The sequence below is a fragment of the Carcharhinus amblyrhynchos genome, chromosome 1 (genome assembly GCF_965287045.1).
Source record: "Carcharhinus amblyrhynchos chromosome 1, sCarAmb.v2.hapA, whole genome shotgun sequence".
Classification (NCBI taxonomy): Eukaryota; Metazoa; Chordata; class Chondrichthyes; order Carcharhiniformes; family Carcharhinidae; genus Carcharhinus; species Carcharhinus amblyrhynchos.
Window position 1 is genome coordinate 126,261,155 of NC_137324.1, and position 16,673 is coordinate 126,277,827.

At 42.8% G+C, this 16,673-nt stretch overlaps 1 protein-coding gene across 1 annotated transcript; it reads left to right on the forward strand.

The window, feature by feature from the left end:
- The first annotated feature begins 5,321 nt into the window (after positions 1–5,321).
- LOC145350261 (uncharacterized) lies at positions 5,322–16,316 on the forward strand. Its single transcript, XM_080199372.1, has 3 exons — positions 5,322–5,401; positions 11,851–12,012; positions 15,248–16,316. The coding sequence occupies exons 1-3, from the start codon at positions 5,339–5,341 to the stop codon at positions 16,256–16,258; spliced, it is 1,236 nt and encodes a 411-aa protein (XP_080055498.1). The 5' UTR covers positions 5,322–5,338; the 3' UTR covers positions 16,259–16,316.
- Positions 16,317–16,673: the final 357 nt, after the last annotated feature.

Here is a 16,673-nt window from a genome sequence, read left to right on the forward strand (position 1 = left end):
GAAAGGTGGATTGTATAACAATCCCCAAAGCTGTGTCTAAAAGCCTAAGCATTTGATTAAACAGGAATTCAGTAAACAGCAGGGAAGTGAAATTGGCTACGCAAAGCCAGGTGTGGGGCAGGCAGTACACAGTTAACTCATGCCCACGTAATGTGCTGCAGGCAGCATGGTAAATTGGCACAGCTTGCTGCTTGCGGTGCACTATGTAATGGCAGCCTGTCGCTCCTAGAGGGAGGTACATTGTGGGTTCAGGAAGTTATGGCAGTTATTAGAATACTGATTCTGTGCTTTGATGTTTTCAGCAATGGCAAAACACATGTCCACAGAGCTTTTCAGTCACAATCTGAGGCGTGGAGGTCTTGGTGGAAGAGGAGGAAACAAGGAGTGACATCCTTTATCCGGAGGAGGGAGGACCACTCCAGTCAAATGTTCAGGAAGCAGTGGGAAGAAGTAACACAGCCTGGAAGTGGTTGGCACATAGCATTCAAGAACCGCAGTCACATTGACAGCTATAGGCAATGTTCTCTTGTCCAGCATTGAGATTGCAATTGTGGCTACAGTAGTTAACATATTTCAGTCATGACCTCTTTGTGTGAAGCAAAGACATCTCAAGCATTGACCCTCACAAAAACTGAGGCAAGAGATTGCTCCATAAAGACCCATTATAGCTCGGGCCTCATACAGAGAGGGCTTCTCCCTCTTTTCATCCCTTTTATAGCAGTTAGAAGCTCTGCGTGGCTTCTCTTCATTCTCCCAGTCGTATTTAATTCTAAAAGGAAGGCCTACAAAGCCATCCATGTCTGGAAGCAACTTGTTTCAGCATAAGCTTTTAAATGATCAGAAAATACTTCAGCCCCCAGTCAGACTGCTCCCTGTAAACTATTCAAACTTTAGCAAAGTACAATGTAATGTGAGGTTTATGCACAAGAACTGCACAACGGTTATAAAATAAGGTTGTTTTATTGCACCGGCATCAAAGCTATATAAATTCTCAAGGGGGGAGCTTAATATCAGTGAATAAACTATTTAAGGAGAATATTGACAGCCAGTGCTCTCTGACCTATGAATGGTCTCAGTTCCTGAACACAGTGACTGACCAGCCTTGAATTGCTGCTCCAGTTCTTGGCTGTAGCCCTTCTCTCCTCTCTTTCCATGGGGTTTCTGTGACTCAGGGGTGCTGTCCGTCAGTCTGATGGGGCCTTGAATTCCCCTTCCTGTATCTTTAGCCACTATTGGGGCATCAAGCTACTCTATTCATGGTGTTAGCTCCTATCACAGTGCTACTCACAAGCTCTAGACATATCCTTGCTGCCTTCTCCCTTGCCCATGTCACCTAGCTCCACACCTCAGATTGTCAAAGACACTGCTCCCTGCAAGGAGGGGCCATCAGGAACCGATCAGTTCCTTTGCTCAGTGTTCTTCCCCCATCATCGTCACCTGCTGCCAGACACCTCTTACAGTAGGAAAATTCCAAACAAATGTGCTATTGCATCAAAAGCCAAAGGAACTAATCCAGCAACTCGGCTCTGAGTAGTTCTTGATTTCTTATAGTAGAACTGGCATGGAGTGGTTCATGTCCTTGAATGTTGTGCTCAGCTGTAAGATTGGAGTTGGAGCATGGCATTTGAAAATAGTAGCACCAGAATCGTATCGGTATGCAGACTGATTGACATCATTATCTGTCTTCTCTATGGGCTGGTAACGGCTATTAAATACACGCAGAGTGCCTCTTACCAAAATGGCATCCAGACGTACAGTAAGAAGTCTCAGAACACCAGGTTAAAGTCCAACAGGTTTATTTAGTAGCACTTGCTGCCCCTTTGTCAGGTGAGTGGCAGTTCTGTTCACAAGCAGGGCATATAAAGACACAATCTCAATTTACAAAATATTGGTTGGAATGCGAGTCTTTACAGGTAATCAAGTCTTAAAGGTACAGACAATGTGAGTGGAGAGGGGGTTAAGCACAGGTTAAAGAGATGTGTATTGTCTCCAGACAGGACAGTTTGTGAGATTTTGCAAGTCCCGGCAAGTTGTAGGCGTTACAAATAGTGTGAAATGAACCCAAGATCCCGGTTGAGGCCTTCTTCATGTGTGCGGAACTTGGCTATCAGTCTCTGCTCAGCAACTCTGTGCTGTCATGTGTTGTGAAGACCACCTTGGAGAATGCTTACCCAAAGATCAAAGGCCAAATGCCCATGACCGCTGAAGTGTTCCCCAACAGGAAGAGAACACTCTTGCCTGTGATTGTCAAGCGGTGTTCATTCTTTCGTTGTCGCAGCATCTGCATGGTCTCCCCAGTGTACCGTGCCTTGGGAAGGGGCAGCAAACGTTCTGAAAGCTAGTGGCTTTCGCTACCAAATAAACCTGTTGGACTTAAACAGGTGTTGTGAGACTTCTTACTGTGTTTACCCCGGTCCAACGCCGATATCTCCACATCATAACTGTCCAGATGTACATCCAGTTGAATACTACAGTGTCCAAATTCAACAGCCCCCAAGTCAAATAAATAAAAGTTTTTTTTTAGCATGTCATTTTGCAAGATAGCATGCTTGTCCTTCTTACTTGATTTTGTTGACTTTATGCCTACTTCGCCATTCTGTTCACAGAATTCTTGTATTGATACAATAATGTCTTTGCCCTGAGTGTAGGCAATTTAAGGTTCAGATCTGAACGCAGTCTGTTGGCATCTTGTCATCACTGATATATTCTTCTGCAAGTGGCAAGTGTTTCCTCTTGTGTTATTGTCATGACTGGTGAATGCTCAGTTGTATTGATAATGCCACAGTGTTCTCCTGTGGTAGCGTTAATGTTGGTGCTGCCTGTGAATACCTTTGATCTCCATGGCTTCCCCACTCCCCGGCAACCCCTACCTCCAACCCAGGCGGCAATCCCAAACTCCCCGCCCCGATGGCCAACTCCAATCAGCCCCTTCCCCTGATCCCAACTCCCACCGATCTCCCCCATATGCCCTGCCCCAATAGGCCCCACCCCCTCTGGCCTCACCTCTTTGCCACTGCCCGATGCTCGGTGGGCAGTGCCAAACTTCCCCTTGGGCAGTGCCACAGGACCAGGCTGACAATGCCAAGCTGGTTACACCCAGGAAGCACCTCCCCTTACTCCTGACCTCCTGGTGGGACCTCCATGGCCTCCCTTCACTCCAGTGGGGCCGACCACCAGCTACCCATTAATGGGTAGCTGTTATAAACCCCGTTGGAGTGAAACACTCCTGGTGGGGAGGGGAAGATGCTAGCAAGCGTGGAGATTTCCGTCCCGGGCCCGCTAATGGAATAGAATTCCAGATATTTAATATTTAAATAAGATCCGGACCGATTTCTGGTGTGGAGCTAACATGCTGGAAATCCTGTCCCTGGTGATGTGCGGAGGCTGTGGCGCCCAATGGGCATTGCAAGGCTGGCCTCTGCTCCTCCCACACCCTATACCCAGTCAAACCACAGTCCATTGGAGTGGAGGGTCTATGAGTTCTGCAGCACAATTCTGTACATAAAAACCAATTCACATGGAACTGAGGAATGAACTAGTCTGCACTAGCAGAGTGGCATTCAGGGCAACAGGAGTGATACAGCACAATGGCAGGTGGACTATGTACGTTGCACTCACCTTGAAACCTCAAGCGAACTGAGATCTGCCTTGCTCATGTTTTGCATCTGCCTTGGCATAGATAAGATAGATAGTCAACATCTTTTCTCAAAGGTAGGGGAATCTAAAACTTGAGGGCATATACTTAAGGTGACAGGAGAGACATCCAAAAGGTCCAGAGGGACAATTTTTTTCGCTCAGAGGGTGGTGAACATCTGGAACGAGCTGCCAGAGACAATAGTAAAGGTGGGTACAATTTTGTCTTTTAATTAGCATTTAGGCAGTTATATGTGTAAGATGGGTATAGAGGGATATGGACCAAATGCGGGCAATTGGGACTAGCTTACTGGTTGAAAACTTGTCGGTGTGGACACATTCGGCCAAAGGGCCTGTTTCCATGCTGTAAACGTCTATGATGTGGATGTGCCGGCGTTGGACTGGGGTAAACACAGTAAAAAGTCTGACAACACCTGGTTTTAGTCCAACGATTTATTTGATAGTAAACGCACAAGCTTTCAGGTTAGGTGCTTTCGTCAGGTGATTCACCTGACAAAGGGACTAACCCGAAAGCTTGTGCGTTTACTATCAAATAAATCGGTTGGACTAAAACCAGGTGTTGTCAGACTTTTTACTGTGTAAACGTCTATATCAGTCCTTTTCATATGGGTTTGAGGCTATGTGATTTCTCGCTGGAATGACGCAAGATTGAAACGCATAGGGAGATTTCAGCGAGCAGGTGTATTAATGAGCATTCATGAGATGCAAATGAATGGAAATGCGTTTACGCTAACAGATGGGGGAGAACTGACCCACCATTGAACTGCCATTGGGAGAATTTCAAACTGTTTTTACGCCAGCGGGTTTCTGGCCTTTCGATTCCCACTGGAGTTCCCTCTTCCACCACTAGCAAACCCACACAAGCGCATGGGAAAATTGTGCTCAATAATTCAGGCGGATGTCCCTTCATAAGAACCTTCAACAGCCCGAGCTGGAACCTGATTTACCAGATTTCCTAGTAAGTCTCACTGCATTCCCAATCAAGTTACATCAGGAGAAGTCCACTGGGCTCATAAAAGTTTAAGGCCAAACTTTTTTTCCATTCTATGTGTCACATTTTCCAACCGTTGTTAGTTCAAGCATACAAAATACTAAAACGCAATGAAGCAGTGGGTATAGTATACTACGTTAACCGCTTCTCTCTCAGGTTTGTTGCACCCAGTGCCAGCTCCCTGTAGACAATGGGCAGACAACTTACTCTTCGGTCTATTTCAAATTTGTTCTTGAGGCACATAACAGGGAAAAGCTTGGCTATGGTGGTTCCTGGCCTCTGCTCAACTTCATCCCATGAGACTGCAGCTGAGCTTGGGAGTTTACTCATTTTGTAGCAATACGCTGTACCACACATTTGAGCATTTGTTTTCAATTGGACTGTAGCTTTCTGAGCTTTCGGTAGAAAGCACCTAATCGAATTAGCTGCCGGTGATTCCTTGTAATAATCCCTTTCTCACGTTGCCATTGTGTTTTTTGCATTTTTATTCAGCCTGCACTGAATAATGTTCCTCCCTCTGGATTTTCCGAGAAGTTCCTGCCAACCATGTGTCATTCCGCCCACAATGCTTCATTCCAAAGTTCCTTTTTTTCACACAGAACAAAAATCTAACCCTCCCCACAAGTGCTGCAGTCTCCACAGATTCAATCATAGGTTTCTGTCATTGCTGTTAACCCCAGGAAACAGAGAAGAATGTTCACCATAATAATCTACTCGTTCTGGGTGCTGATCTACATTTGGTTGGAGATATTGCTGGTAAGTTGCATTACTATTTTCTCTTTGATGGTTATTGTGTCATCAGAGTTTTCTTCGAGTGTACAAAAGTTCTGCTTTCTGGAATTAGGTGGATCAGCAGGCTATGGTCTGTTCTGTTGCTTCTGAGACTAATATTCAAGCACAATCCAGACTATTAGAAGTCTTTTTTTGTGTTAACTGCTAAATCCCCATTATAATCTCTTTAGCATTACTGGTTGCGGACGATTTTGGTCCCATTCCAATTCCACTGGAGGCAATTTTCCAGCAATTTTAATGTACAGAAACTGGAAACTCACTCAAAACAACCCCAGTCTGCAATGGAATAATGTATACATTCAAGTTAGAATAATCCTTCAATAAAATTAATAATAATGTCTGTATTGATATTCTGGCAGTTCACTCACTGGCCTTTGGGACCATGGAGTATTTTTAGAACTTTCTCTCTGGAGATTATGGAGAGTTGGGGTAGAGTCTATGAGAACAGAGTCTTTAATCTTTCAACGCATTAATAAACAGGTACTCAACTGCAGCATAATATTATATTAAGAGATGCATTCTTCATTTGTCATAATAAAATTAATTAAAAGGGTGTGAGGTGCAAATTCATGTGGAAAAAAGAAATTTCATCTGCAGGACAAATGGCTCATACTTAAGGGTTAAATGGTGCTAAACATCAATCACTGAAGGAGACTATAAAGTTGCTGATAGACAGGAATGGGAAATTCTGCACTGGGTGCTGGAGAATACTTTTCCAATTTAATGCAAATTCATAGAACCATAGAATCCCCACAATGCAGAAGGAGGCCATTCAGCCCATTGAGTCTGCACCGACTCTCCAAAAGTGCATTTTACCCTGACCCTATTCATATATCCAGCCCACTAATCCCCCTAATGTAACACATCTTGGGACACTAAGGAGTAATTTAGCATGGCCAATCCACCTAACCTGCTCATCTTTGGAGCGTGGGAGGAAACCGGAACACCCAAAGGAAACCCATGCAGGCACAAGGGAGAATGTGCAAACTCCACACCCTCACCCAAGACCAGAATCAAACTCAGGTCCGTGGCGCTGTGAGGCAGCAGTACTAACCACTGTGCCACCATGCAGCATAGAAAGAGAATTACTCAGATGCTAGAAACATTGGCACTGGCGCTATAGAATGGTACACTTTATGATTCCACATTAATATTTTCTTTCTTTATTCTTTCCAATTCCATTAATTTTAATGAATTAATTGAAAGCATTAATTGGACAATGCAGGGTTTGCTGTAGATTTATATTTATCTGGATAGCAATGATTAATACAAAATGAGTTTCATAAAGTTAGCTACCTCATTCATTGTTTTAAGACTTCCATTGTAGTTAAAAAGTTCCTTATGCCTTTGGTTAGATGCAGGCTTGACTGTAACTGCTTCCCCCTTTTAAACAATAGAAGGCTGGAATTCTTGGCAGATTCAAAAGGTAATAGAAGAACATGATTGTGGTTAAAATGAGGACTTCCTATACCCTGTACTGGAAAGGAAGAAAGAAAGAATTTATATAGCATGTTATCACATTTCCCAGCATATTCAATTCACGTCATATGCATTCCAATGGATTAGATTTTGCAATAAAAATAACCGACCAACAGCTTTGGCTCTATTCAAGTGTAATTTGGACAGCAATGTTTAGTGACCATATATGAGCCATTAAATGCTTAAATTCAAGATCTTACTGCCCAAAATACCCTGCTGTTCTTAAAGTGAGGAGAATCCTGCTCCCTTGACACCTGACATTTAAATAATGTGAAGCTGCTGTATTTAACTAAGAACTAAATATGCCAGGAAAGGTTCAGGCTTGTCTATTCCAGAATGTGGTTAACAAAATATTAAAATTAACAAGTGTGGTGATTCAGTCCTTCAGTTCTTAATTGTTGGAGATTTTAAAAAATAAAAACGCTGCTTTTTTTTAACTCTGTCTCCTTTTCTTCTCACTTAATTCAATTTTTTCCATTTCTTTATTTTGCTTTCCATACCTGATTTTACATTGGGTTTAACATTAGATTGACACTTCCTGGTTCATACTCTGTACAGCCCACTAACAATTCATAGAACCCCAATAGTGCTGAAGGAAGCCATTCAGCCCGTTGAGTCTGCACCAACTACAATCCCACTCAGCCCCCATCCCTGTAGCCCCTCATATTTACCTTGTAATGCCCCTGATGTCAATTTTACATGGCCAATCAACCTAACCTGCTCATCTTTGGACTGTGGGAGGAAACCAGAACACCAGGAGAAAACCCATGCAGACATGCAAACTCTGTATAGTGACCCAAGCTGGGAATCGAACTCAGGCCCCTGACACTGTGAGGCAGCAGTGTTAACCACTGTGACACTACGCCACACCATGAGGTCTTCAATCTCATTAGTAATGGAGCTGCTTATCCTATTCACACAGGTCTTAGGTCCCTTGTAAACAGTGCTGTGCTTTTGGTGGTTGGCAAACAGGAACTGCGAGTACAAAAGTCCAAAGAAAGTATATGGCCAAGAATAAATCTATCGTATGGTTGGTGTCTTCCGTTCATTGTTGTCTGCAAAATCTGACCCAAGCATTTACTTCAAACTTACCTTTGTTCAGTGAGTGAATGTGGCAACCACCTTATTTACAGCAGTGCCCCAAACACAGCAATGACAAGAATGACCAATTCATTTGTTTTTGGTGATGTTAGCACCAAATAAATGATATTTGTCATAGATCTGATTCATTACATTTGCAATGAAGAAAAGCTATTTTTCAAATGCCTTCCTGGAGATGACGATTAATGTGAAACGATGATACTTCTGTTCTGTAACTCCTAAACTGTTCAAGATGTATGCCTGGATTGCATATGTTGTCAGCTTTTTCCAAGTGTTTTACACAGCATCATTGCATGAGAATTAAAGATAAAAGCTGGAATTCTATCTCACCACAACTTCCCCACCTCCACACACACATAAACATACACACACGCACACACAGGCACACACACACACACACACACACACTTACAACACACATTCATACACTCACAACACACACATACAACACACATGTTCACAACACACTCACGACACATACACTCACAACACATACACTTAAAGCACATAAATTCACAACACAGACATACACACACTCACAATTCGTGTCCATCTAACTATAATTGGAGAAGGGGAATAATTTCATTTAAAATTGTCGGTTCTGCTTTAGCTGTTTTGCTTAGCTAAAATGTAAAAGTGTTCCTCCTTTCTGCTATATGTCTGAACCTTTCAACAACATTAAGTGTGTAATCCTATTAAAATATATTTATTTCACGAATGCAATGATTTGAGAAGTGGCCTGTAGTTCAGTAGATCTAGCTCATTGCAATTCATCTCAAAATTCAAAGGAAGAATGCTTTGACATTCTGAGGCACACCAGGTTTTAAATAGAAAATTTCATAATAATGCCATCTTTTGCTGAAACTAAAGTAAAATGAACTGCAGTAACATGACAACATCAGCAAAACTCTTCACTGCTCACTGAGCTTGCGACAATTCTGACTTAATGCCACGTCGAGACAAACTTGGAGTCCCTTCAGGCCTTGCATGTGGGAATGGCCATCTGTTTCCAGGCAGCAGATACTCATACAAACTTTTAGTAGATAGATTTTTAATTCTACTTGTCAGACTTTATTTCTATTTTCCACGATATTTTATTCTCTCCTCTCCTAAAGTTTCTGACTCATATTGGGGAAGTTGCACAGGCACTTCACTGTAAGCCTTCATTGTGTGTTTTAGCAGGCAATTCAATCCGGTGACCCTATATTCACTTAATACCTACACATGCAAACATTCCCACGTGCAATATCAAATAGCAATCGGGAGTGGGAACCCCGATCCCCCCCTTTAATCTCCTGCAAGCACTGCTCCAAGCACCCTACCCCCACATTGCCACCATCCATTGCAGTCTAAGGATGAAGAGGTTAATTGCACACACCTTTGCAATATCCCAGTTTGATAAACTAACTGGTACAAGAAGGGAATGCACTTACAGACTGAACCATTAGCAAAGGGTGACATGGTGGCACAGTGGTTGGTACTGCTGCCTCAGTTCAATTCCCGGTTTGGGTCACTGTTCTACGTGGAGTCTGCATGTTCTCCCTGTGTCTGCTGGATTTCCTCTGGGTGCTCTGGTTTCATCCCACAGAAAGATGTCCTGGTTAGGTGTATTGGCCATGCTAAATTCTCCCTCAGTGTACCCGAACAAGCATCGGAGTGTGGAGACTAGGGAATTTTCTCAGTAACTTCATTGCGGTGTTAATGTAAGCCTTACTGGTGACACTAATAAATAAACTTTAAATCTGTCAGACTATTCTAATGATTCTGGCTCAAGCTATGTCTGTAATTATCTATGATGTGGAGATGCCGACATTCGACTTGGGTAAACACAGTAAGAAGCCTCACAACACCAGGTTAAAGTTCAACAGGTTTATTTGGTAGCACAAACTTTTGCAGTGTTGTTCCTTCTTCAGGTGAGCAACACTCTGAAAGTTTGTGCTACCAAATAAACCTGTTGAACTTTAACCTGATGTTATGAAACTTCTTACTGTAATTATCTATACATGCAACAATTGGATTGGAAAGAGGAGAATCCAGTTGTTGTTTCCATATAGGAACCAGTGACATATGTAGAACTAAGAATGACATTCTGTGGAAGGAGTTTGAAGTTCTATATTAAGAAATAAAACTTCAAAATAATAACCTCTGGATTACTACCTGGAGGAGGTGAAAATTGGCACAGCGTCAATGAGCCGAGAGAATTAGACATTTAGCTCAAAGGGTGGTGTAAGTAGAAATGATCCAATTCAAGGGGCCTGGGTACTGATAGGGGAAGAAAAGGAATGGGCTGCTTTATGACTGAATTGGAATCAGCACCCTGATATACTGTTTAAATAGTGTTGTGGATAGTGCTTTAAACTAAAAGAGCTCTTGGGAGGGTAATGATCACCTGGGGTACTATACAGTTCTCCATATCTATGGATGGATACATTTGTTTTAGAAGTGAAACAATAAAGGTTCACTGGATTGATGCCTGGGTTGAGAGTTATCCTACATCAAGAGGAAGAGTAAATTGGCACAATATTTGCTGCAGCTTCGAAGAACAAGACACAATTTCATAGAAACCTACGACAGTAAACACTGAGAGGTCATTTCCCCTGGCTGAGGAATTTAGCACATAAGTGTAGAGTCTCTTAATATGAGAATGATCATTTAGGGCAGAGATGTGGAGATATCTCTTCACTCAGAGGGTTACAAATGTTTGGAATTCTCTACCCCAGAGTGTGGTGGAGGCACCAACATTCAATTTATTTAAGGCTGATACAGACAGATTTTTGGTTTTTCAGGGAATCCAGGGATACGGAGAACAAGTGGGAAAGTGGAATTAAGACAGATCAGTCACATTAAGACAGATCAGTCACATTCGTATTGAATGGTTGAACAGGCTTGAGGGGCATATGGCCTACTCCTGCTCCTATTTTTTTCATTCATTCGTGGGACATGGGCATCGCTGGCTGGCCTAGTTGCCCTTGAGAAGATGATGGTGAGCCGCCCTCTTAAATCGCTGCAGTCCATGTTCTGTGAGTTGACCCACAATGCCGTTAGGGAGGGAATTCCAGGATTTTGCCCCAGCGACTGCAAAGAAACAGCGATATATTTCCAAGTCAGGATGGTGAGTGGCTTGGAGGGGAACTTGCAGGTGGTGGTATTTCCATTTTTCTGCTGTCCTTCTAGATGGAAGTGGTCGTGGGTTTGGAAGATGCTGTCTAAGGGTCTTTGGTGAATTGCTGCAATGCATCTTGTAGATAATACACACTGTTGCTACTGCGTGTCAGCGGTGGAGGGAGTGAAGATTTGTAGATTTGGTGCCAATCAAGCAGGCTGCTTTGTCCTGGATAGCGTCAAGCTTGAGTGTTGTTGGAGCTGCCCCGTCCATGCAAATGGGGAGTAATCCATCACACTCCGGACTTGTGCCTTGTAGATTTGTCTTTATACATTCATATAGACCACTTGAGGCACTCTGGTTGTCCCTCGAGCAAGATGATCAGAATGAGAGGGGAGTGCCTAGCAACTGCCTTCACTCTCCCCCACAAACATTTGGTTGAATTTCCACTGGCAAGCGACAGGCAGGCACCAAAGAAACACCTCCAGAGGATATTTGGGCACTCCTGTCATGGTGCAAGGCAAATTAACCACCAAATCCCAGAAAATTAACCTCCTTCCCAAAGAGTCTACTTGCTGAGCAAGTTTGTAGCAGTGCTGATTGACTGTCACAAGCAGAGAGGTAAAAAATACAGTTGGAAATGAAGTTTATTAAATACCCTTCCCTGTTTCTGTTCTTTAAGTTAAAATCTAGTTTTCATTCTTTTGTTTTGTCCATTTTCTTATTGTAGGTACCAGTTACTGGACAGTCCACTGCAAGTGATGGAAAGCAAGAGGCTTCCGATACCCTGCAGAAGCATTTAGTAGCTGTTCTTGTCCTACTGGTTATAGTACTGTTAGTGTGTGTTGCAACAATCTTTGGAATAACTCTCATCTACCTTAAACTCAATCAGGTATTTATCACTTCATTTAAAAAAAGGATTAAAATACAGTTTTGCATTTCTGTTGTCATAAGTAGAAAGCACAGGAATGCAAGTAGGCCATTCAGCTTCTCAGACCTGCTCTGCCTCAATGCCTCACTGCCAATCTGTACCTCAACTCCTGTTACCCAACTAAGACTCATGTCCCTTGATACGCTTCCCTAACAAAAATCTGTCAATCTCAGCTTCAAAAGTTCCCATTAATCCAGGGTTCACAATCTTTTATGGGAGAAATTTCCTGGTTTCCAGTGCCATCTGTGTGGAAAAGTGCTCCTAATCTTTTTTTATGTTGGTCTTATATGGATTTAAGCAAGTATAAAAGACCCTCACTCTGTGAATTTGCACAAACATCAGTTTAACAGTTAATCTGAAAATGATGTGTTCATGCCCAATGCAGTTTAAATGGAGTTCTAACTTTTTAGGTTAGGATTTTTCACATTCCACCACTCACATCTCCACCACATGCCACCACAGAGGGTTTTCCCATGGCAGATGTGGCAAGCCATTGGCTGCCAGCAGGATCTTCCAGTCCCGCCGAAGTCTATGTGCTTTTGTGAGATTCACCAGCCCTGCCACTGGGGAAGCTGGTGCAAGGGGTCAACTTTGACTGGACTAGAAGATCCTGCAGGTGGAAAATTCCACCCTTAAACTTGGCCCTGAAATTCTGTGTGTTCTACGCCCACTGAGACATCAGCGAAATCCCCCAAGGAACTGATAGCACCCAGTTACAACAAATGTCCAGCATGTCTGCTTCTTATACATAAATGAAGCGACTGCTCCTTCCTAGCTGTACATGAGGACCTAGATTATCAGTGATACTCAGTGGATTATCAAGTCAGATGAGACATCCCAGTCTCACCCAGAATGCATGTGGACCCCACTAATGGGATATAGGTCGAGCAAGTGACCTGGAATCCTGGGATATCTTTTCTCTGTAAAAGCAACATTTCCAGTTTGGCTACTTTCCAGGGGTGTGGAAGCAAAATGTTGTGGTTGCGAGGTGGGGGAAGACTGCTAGGATCGGGAGGGGCTGGCAACCATATCCATTGCATGTGGGTAGCAACTTTTCTACTGACAAGGACACTGGCGTGGTGCCATTGTGGCATTACCTACCTGTTGATCCATGCAAGTGATAAACTGCCTCGCTGACCCCAGGCATTTTGCCAGGGATTAGTGGCAGTGGACACTAGTAAGCAGCTGTCTGCGACACTCCCTGTGGAATAGCAGGGCCCCAATATTTGCTCATCTGATTATGCTTGTACAGTTTGTTCAACTTTTAGTTGCTCCACAGCACCTGCAACAATGGGGGTCATTTTTGTCTTCATTACCTGGGTGGTGTCCTGGTAAATCAAATCATCTGCCCATTGTAAAATCTGCTTGAATTTTCATTCCATTGATTTAATTGTGTTAAGTTTTGAAGAAAATCTATAACATGCAAATAATTTCTTCTATGAAAATTACCTGCACGTCTTAAATGAACAGATCAATTATAACGTGATTCACTGGTGGATTCCTTAATTGGTGTATCAACAGTGCACGTAGGCACTTCAAAAACTTCATAATTGATTTGTCTCCGAATGTCCAGTGAAGTTAATAATCAGCTGAATTTGACACTCCTGTACTTTTGATACTTCATTCTATAATTACCAGACAGAAGCAGTTCAAAACTAATGAAAATATTCAAGAGCTCACTGGGGGAAATTCTGCTAGTGGTGTTGCATTGAGACTAGGAAGATCCTAGGTTCAATCCTTAGACTGTGCTGACTTTGCTGATCTCTATTGTAAAGATACTGGAATTTGCTTGAGTGCATGAGGGGATATTTAAGCTCAGCTATGATGAGCTGGATTTCTGCCAAGCCTGAGAGTCCAGAAATCCATTAGCTTATTGAAGCACCTGAGCCTCAGGGAAAACATTGCTTCATTGGCAGTTCTGGCCCTCTGTTCTCTGCTGTCAATTATGTAATATTTATTTAAGCAAGATAAAGAAGTTTCAAATGCTCACAGTTTCTGCTACCTGAAAGGATGATATTGACTTTTTCATTAGTTTGTACTACAAGGAAGTTTTTTTTAAGAAAGGGAAAAGTTATTACTGAATGACTTTTTAAAGCTTTTTCATACATATAATTGCCACTGCAGGGATCATTGTTTCTAGACAGTTTATAGTGGGTGAATGGGCATGGAATTAACATGGTTTGGCATGGGGCCATAGGGGCTGTTTGGGAGGGTATAGCTTGGCATGGAGGCATGAGGGACCATAGGGATAGGTAGGTGGGAATGATATGGCATGGATGGGGCATGAGTGGTGTATAAGTAGAGGACTGGAGATCCTTGCTGTTTTTATTTTTACTGGTTGGCACAATGGCATAGTGGTTAGCACTCCTGCCTCACAGTGCCAGGGAGGTCGGTTCAATTCTGGCCTCAGGTGACTGTCTGTGTGGAGTTTCAATTTCTCCCAGTGTCTGTGTGAATTTCCTCTGGGTGCTCCAGTTTCCTCCCACGCTCCAAAGATATGCGGGTTTGGGGGATTGGCTATGCCAAATTGCCACTTAGTGTCAGAGAGACTAGCAGAGTAAATGCATGGGGTTAATGGGATAGGACCTGGGTGGGATTGTTGTCAGTGCAGGCTAAATGAGCTAAATGGCCTCTTTCTGCACTGTGGGGATTCTAGATTCTATAATTCTATGAGACCAAATCCCACTGCATCAAAGTTGGCCTTTAAACAGCCCGCCTTGGCAGCCAGCAGCCCTTACAGTTTTCTCTGAACTTTTCCCTAGATGACTGGTTCAGTTTCAGCCCCCATCCATGCCTGAATGAAAATTCTGCCCCTGTGAACATTTTGTCCTGAGGTGGACGGGCCGAACTGGGAATTTTCCCAACTCCCGCTACATATCTCAAGGGTGAAAAGCCAGCCTGATATATCCTACAGTCAGCATTCAATATTTAGATTCCTAATAAAGACAAAAAGAAACCCCCAGATCTAAAAATCAGAAAGGCCCGATTGTGGAAAAAATAAGGGTGAAGGAAAAAAAATTAGCAGAAGAATTATTAGGAAGCTGTTGGTCTAATTAAAGCATTGGTCTTTTTTAAATTACTTTCTGAAAATGTTGATGTGCTCTTGTGACCAATTAAGCCCCCTTGCTACTATTTAATGTCTAAATAAACCAATTCCTCCCATATAGAGTGCAAGCAATTACACTTTTTGTTTCAGATCAGCAAAATGTTGTCAGAAAAAGATGACGAGACATACGCACAGATTGGTGCTAACCTGGCTCACTTTACACAAGTCAGGAAAGATCAGGACTCGACCAATGCTAATGGGAATGTGAAAGGAAACAACAGCCGCCAAGTGGGAATTGGCAATGAGCATGACACAGAAGAGAAGTCAAGCAGGTCTTCTTGTCTTAAGCTTCCTGATGGAACAGTTCAAGCCATCTCATTCAAGTCTCCTAACAAAGCCAAGCTTGGCGCAAATCCGTTAAAAGACACCAATGCCAATGGATCCAGAGGGGATAGCCGACTAACAGAGAATATTCCAAAATATTCCTCACCGCCATCTTACAACAACGCTATCAGGAATGGTTTGCGAAATGCTATGTTGGAAAAAGCAAATGGGAACCACGAAAATCTAACTCCGAGAGAGGTGAATAATTCCCAGGGGAACGTGCTTCAGCAGTCAACAGAGTTGAGAATTTTCAGCCATGCTGCAAATAGCGACTCTGTTGTCACCCAAACTAACCAGAAAACTGCAAAAAAACCTAAAGCTGAAGAGGGACATATAGAGACAAACATCCCGGCGCATTCCACTCCTGACTCAAGTATTTATGCAATTTATGATGTGCCTCGATCTTGTTTGTGTTCCTCAATGTGCCGTGGTGCCGTCTGGCATACATCAACTTTCCAACACAGCACTCTGAAACGCTCCTTAAGTGAAATAGGTCCCTCTGCCTTTGAACTGCCACTTGAGATGCTTCAGGATAACAAGTATGCAGTGCCGAGACCTGTGACCTTTCCTAACCATAGAAACTATGAAGCTGACTTTAAGAACCTGGAGAAATCCTCGTCCAAGGACTCTGGCGTCCTGTCATATGTAGATTCCCAGTTGCTGGATTTGATCCCTGAGGGAAAAGAACCTCACCTTGACTCAAAAAGTAATCTGGAAAACAAACAAAGGCAAGTTGCAGATAAGGAATCCACCGGGGACACCAGTTTATTTATTTAATAGAGTTGTAAATTAAGAGTCCCAAACGTACCGAAAATTTGAAAGAAGGAATACACTTTCTTAAGGCATGAAAGATAGCAAGTATTGAGCATAAGTTACCAATCTACGAGTATGGTACCTCATTTTATACATCTAATTTATTACTGGTGATAAATTCAACCCGTGTTAATTAACTGAAGATTTGCTAACTTACTAACTTCTATCAAGCAAACAGGACATGCATCTGTAGCAAATAACATCTAGCTCCCAAGTAACAGGAATGAATGGCACAAGCGTGGGAGATAATTATTCCCATTGGCCTTTTAATTTATAAGAGAGTCTAGAGTGCTCAATCAAATAGCAAAACATTCCTTTTGGAGCAAAACAGCTGCATAGGTTAGGACTCTCCAGTCTGCCACATTATTTGTACAATAAC